Raw genomic sequence first — 20,912 nt, forward strand, 5'->3', positions numbered from 1 at the left:
AACAGATGCATGTCTGTATTCCCAGTCACATGAAATCCATTGAATAAGGCCTTATTCATTTATTTCAATTGACTGATTTCCTTATATGAACTGTAACTCAGTAAAATCTTTGTAATTGTTGCATGTTGTGTTTATATTTTTGTTCAGTGTAGACGGCTCTTGGACATGCAGACTCAAGTTCCTCAGAGATGGATAGTGCGTGCAGACCAAGGCCATGTGAAGACATTATCATCTGACTTCACTGTACTGTAGTCACAAGGGCTTCGCAAACCCAGCAATGAAGGAAATGTCTGTCTGGAATTCACATAAATACACACTATGGCACAATTGACATGGTTCACCCACTTCAAACAATCTGACAAACCCACATCCACATAAGTTTGACATGAACCACACACACACACACACACACACACACACACACACACACACACAGCGAGCAGATGCCAATATATCCTCCAAACACCGGCTTCAAGAGCATTATCACTTTTATATAACGGGTTACCCAGTGGTGTAAAGTACTTAAGTAAAAATATTTAAAATACTACTTAAGTAGTTTTTTGGGGTATCTGTATTTTACTTTGCTATTTACATTTTTGGCAACTTTTACTTTTACTTCACTACATTCCTAAATAAAATAATGTACTTTTTACTCCGTACATTTTCCCTTACACCCAAAAGTACTTACATTTTGAATGCTTAGAGGGACAGAAAATGATTAAATGCACGCACTTATCAAGAGAACTTCCCTTGTCCTCCCCACTGCCTTTGATCTGGCAGACTCAGAAAACACAAATGCTTTGTTTGTAAATGATGTGTTATCCGTCAATTTAAAAAGAACAAGAAAATTGTGCCGTCTGGTTTGCTTAATATAAGGACGGTTTTATTATTCAAGAATGACAATTCGGTACTTTTCCCACCACTGGGGTTACCAACATATTCAAATAATGATTTACATATTTTCATAATTGTTTAAAATTTTGATCAGATCATGTGGCTTGCCTGAGTTTGCCTCTGTGTTCAACTTGACCAAGAAAACAATGATTTCTATTTGATTGGCCCTGTTGTGCTGCCCTGGTTTGTTTTGAGGGAGAGAAAAACATCTTACTTCCTGGCAGTAGCGTTTCAGCTTCCTGGTGTGTTGTGTTGGAATAATCCCCATCGAATGAAACATAATAGGGAAAAAAGCCAAGTTTCGCCCATTAAAATGTTTTCAAAAACAGCCGGGACTCTCTGCTGGGGCTGGAGCAGGTGTGACGGCACATTTCGGGGTCAGCTCATCTAGCGACCCCAAGGTCCCAGGTGTTAAAGATGTACCTGTTGAGGTTTTCTGATAGATGACCGTTCTGTTCCGTTCACTTCAATAATTGCAGGATGATGATTTATTCTGCAGAGGTTTCTGATATCCCTTTCACACACGGACTCATACACAAAATGAGTGTGAAAGTGAAGTCGCCTTGTCCCTTTAACAATCAAATCAAATCAAATCAAATTGTATTTGACACGTGCGCCGAATGCAACAAGCCCTTAATAATGAATCCAAGTGTGTGACATGGGGTAGGGGACCAGTAACTTTATGATCAAACTTTATCAATGGAGAAGCAACAGTCATTTGTCATACTTTGGTCATCATACTTTCATTTGGTTTCCTTCAAATATCATCCAATCATGATAAACATGATTTTGTTTAAAAAAAAAAAACTTTTAAAATACTATATGATCAGTGGTGCAAGCTACATACCCTTCCCAGTGTTAAAAAGGCTGTATGACGTATTGCATAACACAAAGTGTTAATTCCCTAACATTGACAAAGTGTAACAGCATCAGCACTAAGCACAGTGTTAATTTAACACTGTCATTTTTTATTTACCACTGGAGAATTTGCTGTGTGTAAACATTGCCTTACATTATTTTTACACATAATACACCACATCTTCTGTCTGCAATGGGTATGGGTAACTTTAGTGGAGAGTATTTTTCCGTCATGTGACCTGACAGTGTGCCGTGTGCAGTTGTTGTGGGGCATCAGGAAGGAGCAGAGGGGAAGTGGGGTGAGGGAGAGAGGGGAAGGGGTGGGCAGGAGATCTAGGGTTGTTGGGGTGAGAAGAGGGAGGAGGATGGTGGGAGGAGGAGGTGAAGGAGGAACGAGGAAGTAGGTGGATGGGGGTAGATTACATTATCTTCACTTTAACACAACAACATGAACAACAACAGTGGGGAAAAGAGGCTAAAGAGAGGCTAAAGAGAGGCTAAATAGAGGCTAAAGAGAGCCCAGACACCAGTTAGAGCAGCCAGGGCCATTAGGTTCACAAATAAGCAGCCCAGCGCAGAGGAAAGTCGAGCTCTTCAAAAGACAACACACACACTGTATCCACCAGTCTGGTGGATACTGGGCAAAACAAATGTGTTTGTCGTTTTCATGTGGTATTTATGGAATTCTTATGGAATCTTCTGATGGAAATTTAATTATTTGGTTATGGAAAATTGTTCTGGTGTGCCTCTTGATGGTGTTAAACTAAGTAATCCGTTGTAACACAATGCTTTGAAAACAGAGAACACAGTCCATGGTATTTTCTCTGGTGTTCCAGATGTCATATCAACACCCCACCATTGCACGCACATCCACACACACACACACACACGCGCACGCACACACGCACACACGCGCACACACGCACACACACACACACACACACACACACACACACACACACACACACACACACACACACACACACACACACACACACACACACGTCAGGATCAGCAGTAGTCAGCAGATTCTCAAGACCCCTGAGTGGTGACAAAGTGTGTGTGCGCATGGGTGTGCGTGGGTGCACGCATGTTTTGTGCATCCGTTTTGAGCATCCGGCCGTGTGTTTCTGTGTGTGCTTCAGCCTTGCATCATCTGTGCATCAGACTGCACCAGAGCAGTGATCAGCCCAGACCCTATATCCTCTCACCCCCCAGCAGGCTAGGTTAGGGCCCATCCATCACCCTGGCATCACACTGAGATTATGTGCAGGCTGCACGGGGCAGCTCGTTCACATTAACCACAATCCTCAGCTATAGCAGGGCAACACGCAATGCTCTTACAGAGCCTCCACTGTATTGCCATGTTGTTCTCCTCCAAGACATGCTTTTTTCCCCACTAAATATTCTTCTGATCTAGGCCAGGAGGGCAACAAGCAATGGATGCTTGATGTTTTTCTTAAGGACAATGTGCGTGGTTAGTCAGGATAATTGAGGTAATATGTACATGTAGGTAGAGTTATTAAAGTGACTATGCATAGATAGTAGACAGAGAGTAGCAGCAGTGTAAAAGAAGGGGCGGGGGGAGGGGGTAGCAATGCAAATAGTCTAGGTAGCCATTTGATTAGCTGTTCAGGAGTCTTATGGCTTGAGGGTAGAAGCTGTTAAGAAGCATTTTGGATCTAGTCTTGGCACTCCGGTACGGCTTGCCGTGCGGTAGCAGAGAGAGCAATCTATGACTAGGGTGGCTGGAGTCTTTTTAGGGCCTTCCTCTGACACCGCCTGGTATAGAAGCTTGACTCCAGTGATGTACTGGGCCATATGCACTACCCTCTGTAGTGTCTTGCGGTTGGAGGCCAAGCAGTTGCCATACCAGGCAGTGATGCAACCAGTCAGGATGCTCTCGATGGTGCAGATGTAGAACTTTTGAGGATCTGAGGACCCATGCCAAATCTTTTCAGTCTCCTGTTGGTGATGTGGACGCCAAGGAACTTGAAGCTCTCAACTTGATCCACTACAGCCTCTCAAATCAAATCAAATTTGATTGGTCACATACACATGGCTGGCAGATGCTAATGCGAGTGTTGCGAAATTCTTGTGCTTCTAGTTTCCGACAGTGCAGTAATATCTAATATCTAAGTAATCAATTCAACAACAACTACCTAATACACACAAATCTAAAGGGACGGAATAAGAATATACACATGTAAATATATGGGTGAGCAATGACCGAGCAGAATAGGCCAGATACAATAGATGGTATAAAATACAGTATATACATATGAGATGAGTAATGTAAGATATGTAAACATTATTAAAGTGGCAGTATTTAAAGTGACTAGTGATCCATTTATTTTAGTGGCCAATGATTTGAGTCTGTATGTAGGCAGCAGCCTCTGAGTGTTAGTGATGGCTGTTTAACACTCTGATGGCCTTGAGATAGAAGCTGTTTTTCAGTCTCTGTCCCAGCTTTGATGCACCTGTGCTGACCTCGCCATCTGGATGGTAGCGGGGTGAAAAGGCAGTGGCTCGCTCGGGTGTTTGTTGTCCTTGGTTATCTTTTTGGCCTTCCTGTGACATCAGGTGCTGTAGGTGTACAGCCCAATAGGATGCTCTCAATTGTGCATCTGTAAAAGTTTGTGATGGCTTGGAACAGCGCCTTCTTCACCACACTGTCTCTGTGGGTGGACTTTTTCAGTTTGTTCGTGATGTGTACGCCGAGGAACTTAAAACTTTTCACCTTCTCCACTGCTGTCCCGTCAAAGTGGATAGAGGGGTTGCTCCCTCTGCTGTTTCCTGAAGTCCACGATCATCTCCTTTGTTGACGTTGAGTTATTTTCCTGACACCACATTCCGAGTGCCCTCACCTCCTCCCTGTAGGCTGTCTCGTCGTTGTTGGTAATCAAGCCCACTACTGTTGTGTCATCTGCAAACTTGATGATAGAGCTGGAGACGTGCATGGCCACGCAGTCATGGGTGAACAGGGAGTACAGGAGGGGGCTGAGCACGCACCCTTGTGGGGCCCCATTGTTGAGGATCATCGAAGTGGAGATGTTGTTTCCTGCCTTCACCACCTGGCCACCTGGGGGCGGCCCATCAGAAAGTCCAGGGCACAGGGCGGGATTGAGACCCAGAGCCTCAAGCTTAATGATGAGCTTGGAGGGTACTATGGTGGTGAATGCTGAGCTGTAGTCAATGAACGGCATTCTTACATACTGTAGGTATTCCTCTTGTCCAGATGGGATAGGGCATTGTGCAGTGTGATGGCGATTGCATCGTCTGTGGACCTGTTGGGGCAGTATGCAAACTGAAGTGGGTCTAGGGTGGCAGGTAAGGTGGAGGTGATATGATCCTTGACTAGTTTCTCAAAGCACTTCATGATGACAGAAGTTAGTGCTACGGGGCAATAGTAATTTAGTTCAGTTATCTTTTCCTTCTTCGGTACAGGAACAATGGTGGCCATCTTGAAGCATGTGGGGACAGCAGACTGGGATAGGGAGCGATGGAATATGTCGATAAATCAAATCAAATCAAATTTATTTGTATAGCCCTTCGTACATCAGCTGATATCTCAAAGTGCTGTACAGAAACCCAGCCTAAAACCCCAAACAGCAAGCAATGCAGGTGTAGAAGCACAGTGGCTAGGAAAAACTCCCTAGAAAGGCCAAAACCTAGGAAGAAACCTAGAGAGGAACCAGGCTATGTGGGGTGGCCAGTCCTCTTCTGGCTGTGCCAGGTGGAGATTGTAACAGAACATGGCCAAGATGTTCAAATGTTCATAAATGACCAGCATGGTCAAATAATAATAATCACAGGCAGAACAGTTGAAACTGGAGCAGCAGCACAGCCAGGTGGACTGGGGACAGCAAGGAGTCATCATGTCAGGTAGTCCTGAGGCATGGTCCTAGGGCTCAGGTCCTCCAAGAGAGAGAAAGAAAGAGAGAAAGAGAGAATTAGAGAGAGCATACTTTAAATTCACACAGGACACCAGATAGGACAGGAGAAGTACTCCAGATATAACAAACTGACCCTAGCCCCCCGACACATTAACTTACTGCAGCATAAATACTGGAGGTTGAGACACGAGGGCTCAAGAGACACTGTGGCTCCATCCGAGGACACCCCCGGACAGGGCCAAACAGGAAAGATACAACCCCACCCACTTTGCCAAAGCACAGCCCCCACACCACTAGAGGGATATCTTCAACCACCAATTTACCATCCTGAGACAAGGCCGAGTATAGCCCACAAAGTTCTCCGCCACGGCACAACCCAAGGGGGGGCGCCAAGCCAGACAGGAAGATCACATCAGTGACTCAACCCACTCAAGTGACGCACCCCTCCTAGGGACGGTATGAAAGAGCCCTAGTAAGCCAGTGACTCAGCCCCTGTAATAGGGTTAGAGGCAGAGAATCCCAGCGGAAAGAGGGGAACCGGCCAGGCAGAGACAGCAAGGGCGGTTCGTTGCTCTAGAGCCTTTCCGTTCACCTTCACACTCCTGGGCCAGACTACACTCAATCATATGACCCACTGAAGAGATGAGTATGTATGGATTGAAGGTAGAAGCAGAAGTGTTTATTAGTTTACTACAATTGGGGGATCGGCGGAAGGGTTTGCGGGGAAAAATAATAAAGGTATATTCTTTAAAAAGTATGTATGTCTATATAAGTATGTGTATGTATATATGTGTATATATATGCATGCGTGTATGGATATACAGTGGGGCAAAAAAGTATTTAGTCAGCCACCAATTGTGCAAGTTCTCCCACTTAAAAAGATGAGAGAGGCCTGTAATTTTCATCATCACTTCAACTATGACAGACAAAATAAGAAAATAAAATCCAGAAAATTCCACCCCCATGCTTCACAGTAGGTATGGTGTTCTTTGGATGCAACTCAGCATTATTTGTCCTCCAAACACAACAAGTTTTTACCAAAAAGTTATATTTTGGTTTCATCTGACCATATGACATTCTCCCAATCTTCTTCTGGATCATCCAAATGCTCTCTAGCAAACTTCAGACGGGCCTGGACATGTACTGGCTTAAGCAGGGGGGCACGTCTGGCACTGCAGGATTTGAGTCCCTGGCGGCGCAGTGTGTTACTGATGGTAGGCTTTGTTACTTTGGTCCCAGCTGTCTGCAGGTCATTCACTAGGTCCCACCGTGTGGTTCTGGGATTTTTGCTCACCGTTCTTGTGATCATTTTGACCCCACAGGGTGAGATCTTGCGTGGAGCCCCAGATCGAGGGAGATTATCAGTATGTCTTCCATTTCCCAATAATTGCTCCCACAGTTGATTTCTTCAAACCAAGCTGCTTACCTATTGCAGATTCAGTCTTCCCAGCCTGGTGCAGGTCTACAATTTTGTTTCTGGTGTCCTTTGACAGCTCTTTGGTCTTGGCCATAATGGAGTTTGGAGTGTGACTGTTTGAGTTTGTGGACAGGTGTCTTATATACTGATAACAAGTTCAAACAGGTGCCATTAATACAGGTAACGAGTGGAGGACAGAGGAGCCTCTTAAAGAAGAATTTACAGGTCTGTGAGAACCAGAAATCTTACTTGTTTGTAGGTGACCAAATACTTATTTTCCACCATCATTTGCAAATAAATTCATTAAAAATCCTACAATGTGATTTTCTGCATTTTTTTTCTTTGTTTTGTCTGTCATAGTTGAAGTGTACATATGATGAAAATTACAGGCCTCTCTCATCCTTTTAAGTGGGAGAACTTACACAATTGGTGGCTGACTAAATACTTTTTTGCCCCACTGTATATATTTACCGAAAAAATATGGGGGATTGGAAATGATGCAGACAATTACATTGGAAGCAACATTCTTTCCGCAATATTAAGCTGATCCACACTCTAAATGTTTTATTTTTTTTAAGTAAAGACTTAAAGGTTGAGACCAAGTTTGCGTCTCTCACATGGGTAGGCAGACCATTCCATAAAAATGGAGCTCTATAGGAGAAAGCCCTGACTCCAGCTGTTTGCTTAGAAATTCTAGGGACAATTAGGAGGCCTGCGTTTTGTGACCGTAGCATACGTGTAGGTATGTACAGCAGGACCAAATCAGAGAGATAGGTAGGAGCAAGCCCATGTAATGGCACATCAGCCAGCTGGTCTGCGCATGCTCCGAGGATGCGGCTAGGGTTAACATGTTTAAATGTCTTACTCACGTCTGCCACGGAGAAGGAGAGGAGAGGCCCGCAGTCCTTGGTAGCGGGCCGCGTCGGTTACACTGTATTATCCTCAAAGCGGGCAAAGAAGGTGTTTAGTTTGTCTGGAAGCAAGACGTCTGTGTCCGTGACATGGCTGGTTTTCTTTTTGTAGTCTGTAATTGCCTGCAGACCCTGCCACATAGGTCTCGTGTATGAGCCTGTTGAATTGCGACTACACTTTGTCTCTATACCGACATTTCGCTTGTTTGATTGCCTTGTGGAGGGAATAGCTACACTGTTTATATTCAGCCATATTTTCAATCATCTTTCCAAGGTTAAATGCGGTGGTTCGCTCTTTCAGTTTTGCGCGAATGCCGCCATCTATCCACTGTTTCTGGTTAGGGTAGGTTTTAATAGTCACAGTGGGTACCATCTCCAATGCACTTCCTATTAAACTCACTCACCAAATCAGTGTGTAAACTGTCAATGAGAATGGTGGTGTGCTCGGTCCTCCTTTTCCTGTAGTCCACAATCATCTCCTTTTGTTTTGATCGCGTTGGGGGAAAAGTTCTTATTCTGGCACCACAAGGCCAGGTCTCTGACCTCCTCCCTATAGGCTGTCTCATCGTTGGAGGTGATCAGGCAAAGTTACCACTGTTGCGCTACCACTGTTGTGTCATCGGTAAACTTAATAATGGTTTTGGAGTCATGCCTGGCCATGCAGTCATGAGTGGACAGTGAGTACAGGAGGGGACTGAGCACGCACCTCTGAGTGGTCTCCGTGTTGAGGATCAGCATGGCGGCTGTGTTGTTACCTCCCCTTACCACTTGGGGGCGGCCCGTCAGAAAGTTCAGGATCCAGTTGCGGAGGGAGGTGTTTAGTCCCAGGGTCCTTAGCTTAGTGATGAGCTTTGAGGGCACTATGGTGTTGAACTCTGAGCTGTAGTCAATGAATAGCATTCTCACATAGGTGTTCCTTTTGTCCAGGTGGGAAAGGGCGGTGTGGAGTGCAATGGAGATTGCATCATCTGTGGATCTGTTGGGCCGGTATGCAAATTGGAGTGGGTCTAGGGTTTCTGGGATAATGTTGTTGATGTGGGCCTTGACCAGCCTTTCAAAGCACTTCATGGCTACAGACGTGAGTGCTACGGGTCGGTAGTCATTCAGAGAGGTTACCTTAGTGCTCTTGGTGCAGAGGGACTGTGGTGGTCTGCTTGAAACAGGCTGGTATTACAGACTCAGTCCGGGACAGTTTGAAAATGTCAGTGAAGACACTTCCCAGTTGGTCAGCGCATGCTCGGAGTACAAGTCCTGGTAATCCGTCTGGCCCTGCGGCCTTGTGAATGTTGACCTGTTTGAAGGTCTTACGTAGTGCATCCCAAGTGGCGTTTTGTGTGTGTGTGTGTGTGTGTGTGTGTATGTATCTTCTCATTCTCCTTCGGCACATCCGTTTCCAATTCAATTTCAGCGTTGGGAAGTGAGCTGGATAATGTCCTGAGCCGAGATCAGGGCTGCTGTGAAAGATTCCTGTTAGCCCAGGAGGATTTGGGGGTTCTCTCTCCCTCTCTCCTCTCTCTATCATGTGAGAAAGCCCTGACATTTCCATATCGAGTATCAGGGCAGAAGCTGGACATCCGATGCCTTCTGATACACTCTCTTCTGAGAGAATTCGTCCCATTGTCTGTCTATATGCTATACTTAGCAGTGTTACTGTGTAGAACAGAGCATCATGCAGTGTGTTGTACAGATCATTACAACGTATTTCAGTCTAGCAGGGAAAGGAAACAGCTTAGTGCATCCCAAGTGGGTTGTTATTGCTCTGAGGCTTGTTGAAATGGACCATAAAAATGGGCAAGGTATGAAATCAAAAACGGCTTGTAAAACGTTACTATATCATTCAATAAAAGGATAAAGAATAAGTACGTTAGTTAGTTATTGTTTATTTACATGTAATCCCCTTCATCTGCCATCGCCACGCAGAAATTATAACTGTTCTTCTCTTTCCCTCATCCCATGTTGTCCGCCAAACCTCGATAAGCCCACTGCAACATTGTACACGCAGAGATAACAAAGCTTATGCAGTATATTGTTTTATCGTCTACACATTGGCACCACATATGGGACGATCTGCTACAGTATGGGTATGGTTTATAAATCAATTTACCGTCGACATTTTATTGTGGACCATGGACCGTTTACTCACAAACCTTGCTGCCCACTGACTCTCTCAAATTACACTCATGACTATTTGCTTTAGGTTGCCTATGGGGAGATAGAGGATGTGAACCCTGTAACATCACGAGGGGGATGTATTTTTAGTCTCTCCGTGAAATGTCTATTCAAGCACAGCTCCCTTTAGACTGCCTAGGGCCCAGCTGTGTGCTGTAAGTTAGCTCCGCTGATCAGCACTTTTTGAGCATGCATCTGTTGTGAATGTTTGGATGTGGGTTTGGAATAGGGTGTGGGTGTGTGATAGAACATAATTGGGGATGGATGGGGAGTTTGGAGTCGACCCCGGTCCCCCTGATTGGAGGGGGGATTCTGGGATGAAAGCCTTGACAACCGGCAGGGAGTATTATGTCATTCCGGGGGCGGCGACTTGTATTCCTATTCCTTGTTTCGGACCAATAAAAATCGGCGCTCAAAGGAATACATCTGGAAGTTCCAGTTCCAATATGGAATCGGATATGGAAGGCATCTCTGTGGACTCGATATACATTTACATCCACACACAGTGAATGAATGGGAATAGTCCCAATTGAATGAATAAGTCAATCTGAGAGGTTTCAATTGACATTCAATTGAGGCATTATGTTACGGTATGGTTTCCATTGTTGTCCATGTTTAATGTACAGCATCCTCTGCCTACACACATTCCAGCTAACACTTGACTTGACCCACAGGAGTCAGCTTATGTTTACTCAGCCCAGTCTTCATTGCATATTAAAACGGATAGTACAACCTACACACACACCCAATTACTTTACTTAGAGATTGACGAGGGCCTATAGATAAATAGCCACATCTATGAGTAGAGATGACTTTGTAGCTTAATTACATAACCATCAAACAGTGACTAAGCAAATAGATGAATTGCTGACAACATAGTGAGCGCAGCAGAGGTTGAAGCCACTCCATGCCAACAAATGGAACAGAGTCCGGCTGAGACGGAATCCATCTCATTAAAGAGCAGAGCAGTGTGCTGCTGACGTATCTGAATCCTTTCCACTGGTCGGATGGGTCAAACACGAGCCAACTGATTTAGTATCAGTTTTTATCACATCAGTCTTTCTTAGCCTGAACTGAGTTAGTGACCATCAGCTGCTTAGGAGGGTGAAATGCCAGACATTGAAAAGTTTGACTGCTCCATATGTTGGAGTGGACCAGCAGCACCTCTGCCAGACGACTGATTTAGAATAAGTTTTATCTAATTATCAAGGCACACCTCATCGCTAGCCTGAACTGATTTGGTGACCAGAGAGAACTACCTGGGAGGGTCAAATGTCAGATGCTGATATAGGATCAGTTATAACATGGCCCACCACCCTCTTGACTTTTTCCACATGTTGTTACGTTACAGCCTTACTCTAAAATGAATTTAAAATGTATTTCTACATCAATCTACAGTACACACAATACCCCATAATGACAAAGCAAAAACATTATACAGAAATATTTACAAATGTATTACAAATTAAAAAACTGAAATCACATTTACATAAGTACTCAGACCCTTTACTCAGTACTTTGTAGAAGCACCTTTGGCAGCGACTACAGCATCTAGTCTTCTTGGGTGTGTGTTTTTCCAAATCATGTCCAATCAATTGAATTTACCACAAGTGGACGCCATTGAAGTTGTGGAGGATGATCAATGGAAACCTGAGCTCAATTTCGAGTCTCATAGCAAAGAGTCTGAATACTTACGTAAATAAGGTATTTCTGTTTTTTTTATTTAATAAATTTGCAAAAACTTCTAAAAACTTTCACTTTGTCATTATGGCGTATTGTGTGTAGACTGCTGAGTTTTTTTTGTTATTTAATCCATACTTTCCTAAGTATGTAACTGCCTAACTATTATTTAAAAGCATGTTTGAGCTAAATCCCTTATCCCTTGTACAAATAAACTCACATATTTGTGCGTCAGCGAGCCTAGTGGTTAGAGAGTTGGACTAGTAACCAAAAGGTTGCTAGATCAAATCTCCGAGCTGACAAGGTAAAAATCTGTCGTTCTGCCCCTGAACAAGGCAGTTAACCCACTGGCCGTCATTGTAAATAAGAATTTGTTCTTAACTGACTTGCCTCGTTAATTAAAGGTTAAATAAAAAATGTATAAAATAACAAAGATAATGTTAACCCACATTTTACAATGATACCTAATGTAGTTTGCAATTTATATGTCAAATTGTTGGCATGAATGATGTTCTCATTATTTTCTACACATTGAGACTAACACGAATTGTAAATGTAATAATTGTGCATTCATTTCAGTACACATTTAGTTAGCCCGTAACAGGGTTGACACTTAGATAACAGGGTTGACAGAACAACATATTTTACCATGTCATCTGTGTACCTTTTCAAATTAAGATATAAACCTCCCCATGAAATAAGAAACATAGGTCTAAGAAACATAGATATTATGTTTGCTGAAAAAAAATTGTATTTGCCAATGAAGCAGTTGTTTTTTTAAATGTTTATTGACGTTCACTGTCCCTAAGTAAGAAAACAACTAAGTCAATTTTAAACTAAGTAAAGTTTTTACATCAATGCCGTTAGCGGTGCTGATTGACATTCGTTTAACAAGTTTGGACCACACTTGTTTCAAGAATTTCAACTCAGCAGCAGTTGTTGGCGGTGCCATGATATCTGTAAATATAGCATTCACATAGTTAAATCAATGTGTAGAGCTTTTGCACGAGTTTAATAACTTTAGTTCAATCGGAAGGCACTCTTTGGTGTTATTTCCCTCTCATAATTAAAAAAAGTTGAAGCTCCTTTACTTTATTACTAAACAATAATAAAAAAAAAAACTTACAAATGATATTTGGAGAAGATCAAAAACAAGCAAAAATAACCCCAGCCACTATCATCTTGGCTGCTGTAGGTTCATTCACCTCAGTCGATCTACAAATACATTGCCTATTAGCTGTAGCTGTTCAGTCAGTTGTAATGATGAATTGCATAAAATCATTTTTTCTCAAATCAAATCAATCAACTTTTCTCAAATCACATAGCGCTCACATTTGTATTCCTAGGCATTACTAATCAAGCTCCGCACACAGATGATTGTATTATTACATTCACGTGAAATGTTAGAGTATTACTTACGATTCTGTATTAATATCAGTGATGTAGTGGTAAAAAAAGGTGGGTAATGGGCAAACTATAAACTCCGGTGGGCGATCGAGGTAAGACGAACAATGTTTATAATTGTATTTTTTGCATTTTGAATGCATTTTAATGGAGGCCTATAGGGGAAAGCTGTTCATATTGAAACATGTTTTTTTCCCCATTGCTAACTTGTTTGATAAGATTAGTATAGGTTTTCTTACGGGACGACACATGGGGCCCCAACCCCACGTTTGGGAACCACTGTACTAACCTATGCTGGTAGACAAGTCAGGATCATGGGATGGTTTTAAAAATGGCCTTTAGTCTGGCATCTCGCAAACACACTGTCAACAGCGTCTCTAGTTGCCTACTTGAGCCGAGTCCGAGCTGGGGTAGTTCGTTTCACGTCTCAGGCCCTCGGCCTGTGTCGCGAGAGGTTGAGTTAGCCGTTTGAATGTGCTTGTAAAAAGGCAAATCCGGGAGGCAAATCTGGGGGATGCAGGCGAACATAACGAACAAACCATTGTTCATGATTCCAATTATTCGCAAAGAGGCATGCACGATTAGAACTCAGTCAGATCAAGAGTATAAGCGTTCTGAGCTTTGATCCAACCTGGGAGAATTATTTAGATGTTGACCCGTAATTGACTTTCTTTATTGTGTACAACATACATTTGTTTATTTTAAAATGACCGAGGGCCCGGACTTCGGGGGCCTCTTAAGTAGTTACGTCCCAGCCTGCGTGTCTTCTACCTTTTAAAGCTTTTACTCAATCAAGAGCATTGTTGTCCACAAACGTCCTCAAATGTTATCCAACATGTTATCCACCACACGTCTTTCATTTGGTGAAGATCTGTTTGTGAGCTTGGGGGGTGGCACTAGGCTGTTAGGCCCTATCACCGTGTAACCTGCATCCCGTGTCTTATTTGATTATGGGATGTGTAAATGACTTACTCCTCCATCCTGTGCTCAGTGTCCAGAGACGATGGATATGAGATTGGTTATTCTGGGAGCCACTTCAGGGTATATCTGTGCCTTTTGGCCGTCTTTGGCCCGACGATTTGGGAGCTGGATTCCTCTGCAGTCTCCGATGTGGCTTGTAAACAACACACATTTTCTGCGTCCCAAATGGCACCCTATTCCCTATGTAGTGAAATACTTTTGACTAGAGTCCTATGGGCCCTTCTCAAAAGTAGGGCACCATGTAGGGAATAGGGTGTCATTTGGGATGCCGCCAAAGTCTGTTGTTTACAAGCCACATCGGAGATTGCAGAGGAAGCTCATCATGTGTATCCAGCTCCCAAATCATCTCATACCCCCCAAATAAAACGTCTACTCCCAAAGACAACAGAGACCGATGATGACCAGCCATAATATCCGTGCTGATGTTCACAGGGGCATTCAGGTCAGACAGGGGTGGTGCAAAGAACAGGTCTCTAGCAAAACAGAGACTGATGAACATCCACATCCATGATGACTACAGGCAGGGCCATTCAAACTGTTCTCCTCGTCCCCAGGCTAATTGCATACGGAACCGACTTGCTTCCGAGCTACAGTAAGGGAGGAAGTCTGGTTTTGTGAGACTGGGACAGAGGTGATGCCAAGAAAACGGAGCCTGATTATAAGACCAACCGTGTCCAGTCGTGTCATAGGGATGTACTGTATTCACAGAGGTGATGCAAAGAAAACCAAGACTGATGACCATCCATGTCCTGTCTGGTGTCCTGTCCGCAACATACTGAATGACAGGATAGACTCAGGACAGAACAAAGCTGGTGCAAAGTACAGCTCCTTCTCAAACAAAGTTGCTCCCTAAGATAACCACTCAAACTCAGGACAGAGGTGGTGGTGGTGATGATGCAAAGAAAAACGGAGACCGATGAGCAACCACGTCTCGTTTGGTCTCAGGGAGTTGGGAGCATTCACAATCAGGAAAGAGAAGAGGTGGTGCAACGAGAATGACTCGTTTTGGAGGAAGGGCCATGGTGTCTGAGTGGCTGCAGTGTACAGACCACTTAATATGTTTAATTAAGAGGCCCCTATAAAAGGCCTGTTGGACAGAATGTGCGCCACCAAAGTAGATGAAGCACTGGAACTGGAGAGTGGCCTGGGAATGGGAACACTTACAGTACATACCGTGAGCTTTGTAAGGAAAGCCTGTGACTAACTGGTTGCACATGAACCATTCATATTAACCATGTCTGCTCTGCGACACCCACTAGAGTAGAGTGCTGTACAGTACACTGATTCCTCTGTTTGCTTCTGTTTGTCTGTTACAAATACATCATGGACTAACCCAGCAAACCAAAATGGGTTCTGTGAATGTTCCCAGAACATTCATTAGGTTGCCCCAAAAAGTTCTAATAACATAAAAACTGTCCAGTTGTGCTGGTGATTATATAATGTTTGTATAAAACATTCACCTGATGTTGCAAGAACGTTCCCAGAACACATTTGGTCTGTTCTTTAAAGATTCCCCAAATATTTCAAGGTTGTGGGAACATTAGGAGAACATTGCTGTAATGTTTTCTCAGAACCATTCCTATTGCTCCCACATTTTCTTTTGCGGCAGTATGTTCTAAAACCATTGCTAGGATATTGTGTTATTACATTACCTGGAAACCTAATAAGAATCATAGGGAAATGTTCTGTGGTGGTTGTTACAGACGTTGCACAACATATTAGTGAATGTTGAGAACTTTCCAAGAATATTTAATTTGAAACGCTTTCTGAAAGGATAAAAACATTTTGTCATGAAAAACATTATTTGAATGTTTTGGGACGTTATCTTAATGATAGATAAAACCCTAACTAGAACATAATGGGAATTTCAACTAATGTCCAGGGAATGTTCCTGGGTTTGCTGGGAAGGCTTCCTGCATGTGTCTGTGTCCAACTCCAAGCGTAGTATACTCCCACATCTGATCTCCATATACTGTAGGCTACTACAGTATGTTATTGGGATGTTTGGCTGTGGGATGTTCAATCATACTCATTAGAGGACAAGTGTCCTCTGTGAGTTACTGTGTTTGGTCTTCGTGTTTCGTCACCCCTACTAACCTGTTTCTTGGCCCACGTTGCAGTGAGATGCTAATCCTAAAGTCTCCCTCACAAATCCGGGAATTTAATACAATACTCTGTGTCAAGGGTGCGTAACTGGTGGCAGGGAAGTCAAACGCAGGAGAGCAGAACTTGGTTAATAGCCGGAGCCGTTTAATGTACATCACTACCGGCATACAAAAATAACAAAACACATGGGCACAAAACTCATCTCGCATCAGTCACAGAAAGCACACGTACTTACAATAAACAATTCCCGACAAGGACATGGGGGGGAAAACAGAGGGAAAATATACAACATGTAATTAGGGAATTGAAACCAGGTGAGTGAAGACAAGACAAAACAAATGGAACAAGAAAAATGGATCGGTGATGGCTAGAAGGCCGGTGACGTCGACCGCCGAACACCGCCCGAACAAGGAGAGGAACCGACTTCGGCAGAAGTCGTGACACTGTGAAATTCACAAAAAATGAAAAGGCAATGAGATGTCGTTGAGGTCTACATTTAGATATTTAGCGACTATGTATTTTAGTTCAGGATCTCAGCAGACTGAGGATGGGGTCTGGAGAAGAAGTCATTGTGCTAGAGCAAGGGGTATTCAACTCGTGCCCTATGGGGTCCGGATCCTGCTGGTCTACCTGTTAATTGCACCCACCTGGTGTCCTTGTTCTAAATCGGTTCCAATGGGGGAAAAAATGCAGTGGAACTGGCTTCGACATCCAGAGTTGAGTTTGAGGGTCCTAGAAAGTCAGATGTTAATGGTCAATGGAGGTAGAGGGGGTCTCTGACAGACATTATTCTCTTATGATGACATTGCTCTGGCTTCTTTTGACACTGGAAGGGCACTCTCTGTACAGTAGATAGGGTTATGATTTCCATATTTGACTCCCATCCCTAGCACCTTTTGTATTCTAAACAATTCAATGCACAATGCTTTATTTGCACGACAAACATTACATTTGTATCGCCATAGCAACAATATACAATAATAAAAAAAAGTTAACCCATGGAACACGTTTTATAAAACAAAAGTTATATTAAAAAAAAGTGGGGAAAGTAAACAGTTTGTATTTGTGCAACTGGCTTTTTATTGCTTCTTGTTTGTTTCCTGAAACATATTGTATAACTATTTATGCATATCTTATTTTTCTGCTTGCCAATAACTTCTCTGTAAATATGAACGAACTCGTTGATACTGCAATATTTTGTTTTACAAAATGACACAATTTATTAACATTATACTTGTTAAAAGCTTGTTAAAAGTTTAAATCTTTTCTCCAATGAGACATGTTTGATTGCTCTGTAGTAACACCAGTTTAATCTTCTTGCAGCGTTGCTACCGTGTGTGTTCTCCTTTAACGTGGATGACAAGAATGGGCTGAATTTCCATGGTTCGCTGGAGGACATGTTTGGATACTCAGTCCAGCAGTTTGAGAACAGTGAAGGGAAATGGTGAGTCAACTCATGTTATCATCCACCAAGCCCCGGGTTCACATAGTGATAGTTTTCTTTGAAATACTTAAGCTGCCCTTGATTTATCTTGATGGAACCAATGGAATAGTCCCAAAGGTGTAAAAAGCAAACTCTGCCCATCTGGCACTCGAGGCAGGCTCAATGAAATGCTCAAAGTATTTAAGGGGCAATCAGTTGCTACATCCATTTTTGGACTTTTAATGGCATTCAAATTCCAATTCTCTTCAATGATTTTCAATTGGTAGCATTTCAAATTGGAATTGGTCACTTTCTGAATTGACTGGAATTTAAATGGAATTGACCCCAACCCTGACAGTAGCTTGGTTTCCTGTTAACAAGACAACTTCAACATTGAGATATCTTAAAATACTGACTGCATTACATGACTCATGGGTCCCTCCCTGTAATGTTGACTGTTTCTACTATTTTCAAACATCTTTACCAAAATCACAACAAATTGTTTTTTATTTGTAAGGCACATGGTTTTATCTAGAACCCTTTACATAAGAACCGTTTTTGGAAGGAAGGGTTCTTTTGAATATTCTTTGGAAGTCAAGAAGGGTTCTGCATAGAACCATATAATACTTGGGTCTCGAGTGTCGGATACATTTTTACTCGGCCTTGACTCGGTCTCGGACAATTTGTACTCGTCATTTCTTCTCGGGACCAGCAGAGGAAATCATACAGCTTAAACAGCTTCCGTTTAATCAGCATATAAAACCACTTCGCCAGGCCAAATGCCGTACGTACGCTCCTTTCGCCAAACATGAATATCTTATCGCCTATTAACCTGCGCTTCCTACTTTACTCGTAACATTACTGTTCTTTACTTTCGTTGAAAAACATCCTAAACCCTTGTCGCGCTCGTCAGAATTTCCTTGGTTCGCTGGTAGGGAAGAGTGGGGGTGGTTGTTTGAAAGTTGCACGCTCACTATTAATAAGGGGAGACATAGGCACCAACACGGATAATGCTACCAACAACCATAACCACATTGCTTACACAACCATTAGTCTAAGCATTTCCCAATCGAAATGTACAACTACTACTACCGTGATACTCCGTATAAAGCACTTCAATTCGGCAGGCAGACCGGTGCACTGGTCGCCGGCTTATCGACTCGTCAGCCCAATCAGCCACTCAAAACGTTCTTGAGCGGCAACAAATCTGCTCAATTAGCTGATTTGCTTTCCATACACCCACTCCTTCCGACAAACCCGCTCATACTCCTGTCGCCATATTGGGCTGCATCTACCCATACTTGACACAAAGTGATTGGTTGATTCCACTGTCACTCCAAAGTTCTGCCCTAATACAGTGGAATGGCGGAGGCCTTCTATTTAGCTTCTGATGGCGTGGCTAATGGTTGATTTAGCTAGCTATACTAAACAAAAATATAAACGCAACATGTAAAGTGTTGGTCGCATGATTTCATGAGCTGAAATAACATTTCCCAGAAATGTTCCATACACACAAAAAGCTTATTTCTCTCAAATGTTTTTGTACAAATGTGTTTACATCCCTGTTAATGAGCATTTCTCAATTGGCAAGATAATCCATCGACCTGACAGGTGTGGCATATCAAGAAGCTGATTAAACAGCATGATCACTACACAGGTGCACCTTGTACTGCAGACAATAAAAGGCCACTCTAAAATGTGCAAACTTGTCACACAAGTTTTGTGGGTGCGTGCAATTGGCATGCTGACTGCAGGAATGTCCACCAGAGCTGTTGCCAGAGAATTGAAAGTTCATTTCTCTATCATAAGCCGCCTCCAATGTCGTTTTAGAGAACTTGGCAGTACGACCATGTGTAACCATGCCAGCTCAGGACCTCCACATCTGGCTTCTTCACCAGATTGTCTGAGGCCAGCCATCCGGATAGCTGATTACACTGAAGAGTATTTCTGTATGTATTAAAACCTAATTCTGATTGACTGGGCCTTGCTCCCCAGTGGGTGGGCCAGTCTGGGTGGGCCTATGCCCACCCAAGGCTGCGCCCCTGCCCAGTCATGTGGAATCCATAGATTAGGGCCTAATTAATTCATTTCAATTGACTGATTTCCTTACATGAACTGTAACTCGGTAAAATCTTTGAAATTGTTGCATATTGCATTTATATTTTTGTTCAATATATTCCTTTCCAACAAAAACTGAAGAGATTCAATCAGAACATAATTGAAAAGAATAATGTAATAATAATAATAATAATTAGACTAATAAGGCTGGTGGAACCATTCATAGATGGTTCTATGTCGAACCCTCTGCAAAGGGTTCTGCCCAGCACAAAAAGGGTTCCCCAATGGGGACAAACTGAAGAACCCTGTATGGTTCTACTTAGCACCTTTTTTTTCTAAGAGTGTAGTCCTGTGGTCAAGACACTGGCTCAAATAAAGAGTCCCTCCCTCCATCCCTCCAAGTGTATCAGTTAGGCCTGCAGCTTAACACCATCTCATAAAGAGCCCCCCCCCCCTCCTCCCGCCGCCTGTTAAGTGGAAACAACCCACCAGAGTATGCACCCAGTCTGCCAGTAAAGGCACTGTGAAACCACACGTCTGTGGGCCCTCTTTTAATTGGTGAAGGAGCACATTTTTACATGCTAGTTAACTCAGTCTGCCTCCCTTTAGAGAAAGGTACAGTCCCCCACAGACAGAGAGACAGCCGGTCCCTACACTACGCCACTAGAGGCTCATACAGTGTGATCCCGGCCCCTAAATAACTAGCTCGCTATCCCCCTTTTTGTTACATGCTAGTAAACTACATCTGCCTCATTTAGAGAAATGAACAGTCCACCTCAGACAGAGAGACAGCCGGTCTGTATAGTTCTCTACTGGAGTCCCTTACAGTGTGACCCTGGCCCCTAACTAACTAGCTCACTATCCCCATACATTCAGCTGGAATGGGCTTGTTAAGCTCATATGGGATCAGTTACGGTGATTTAGTCCTTCCCAATCAGCAGGAGCAACTGTGATGAGGAACGATGAACGATCCCACAGCTTTCTTGTGTAGATAAGGCTCCTATAGGCCCAGTTACTCTCACTTATACACAGATACCATTGTGTAACGAGTGACGAGGGCTATATGTTCCGATATCCATACTGGCGTACCACTTTATGGCATTTTCACACTGTCA

At 43.2% G+C, this 20,912-nt stretch overlaps 1 protein-coding gene and 1 long non-coding RNA gene across 3 annotated transcripts in view; one reads left to right on the plus strand and one right to left on the minus strand.

Annotated features, from left to right (window-relative positions):
• The window catches only part of itga1 (integrin subunit alpha 1), a 73,620-nt gene that overhangs the window by 21,467 nt on the left and 31,241 nt on the right, over positions 1–20,912 (plus strand). For both annotated transcript variants that reach the window (XM_036977634.2, XM_036977635.2), the window contains exon 2: positions 17,640–17,760. In XM_036977634.2, coding sequence (XP_036833529.2) covers positions 17,640–17,760 — 121 coding nt within the window. The remainder of the gene's footprint in view (positions 1–17,639; positions 17,761–20,912) is intronic.
• LOC118964612 (uncharacterized) lies at positions 16,440–19,020 on the minus strand. The gene is made up of 3 exons (XR_005051745.2): positions 18,832–19,020; positions 16,964–17,048; positions 16,440–16,759 (listed from the first exon to the last, which is right to left on the minus strand). It is a non-coding gene; the product is annotated as an uncharacterized LOC118964612 (long non-coding RNA).

This window comes from Oncorhynchus mykiss, chromosome 5, assembly GCF_057628025.1.
Source record: "Oncorhynchus mykiss isolate SJ-2025 chromosome 5, ASM5762802v1, whole genome shotgun sequence".
Taxonomy (NCBI): Eukaryota; Metazoa; Chordata; class Actinopteri; order Salmoniformes; family Salmonidae; genus Oncorhynchus; species Oncorhynchus mykiss.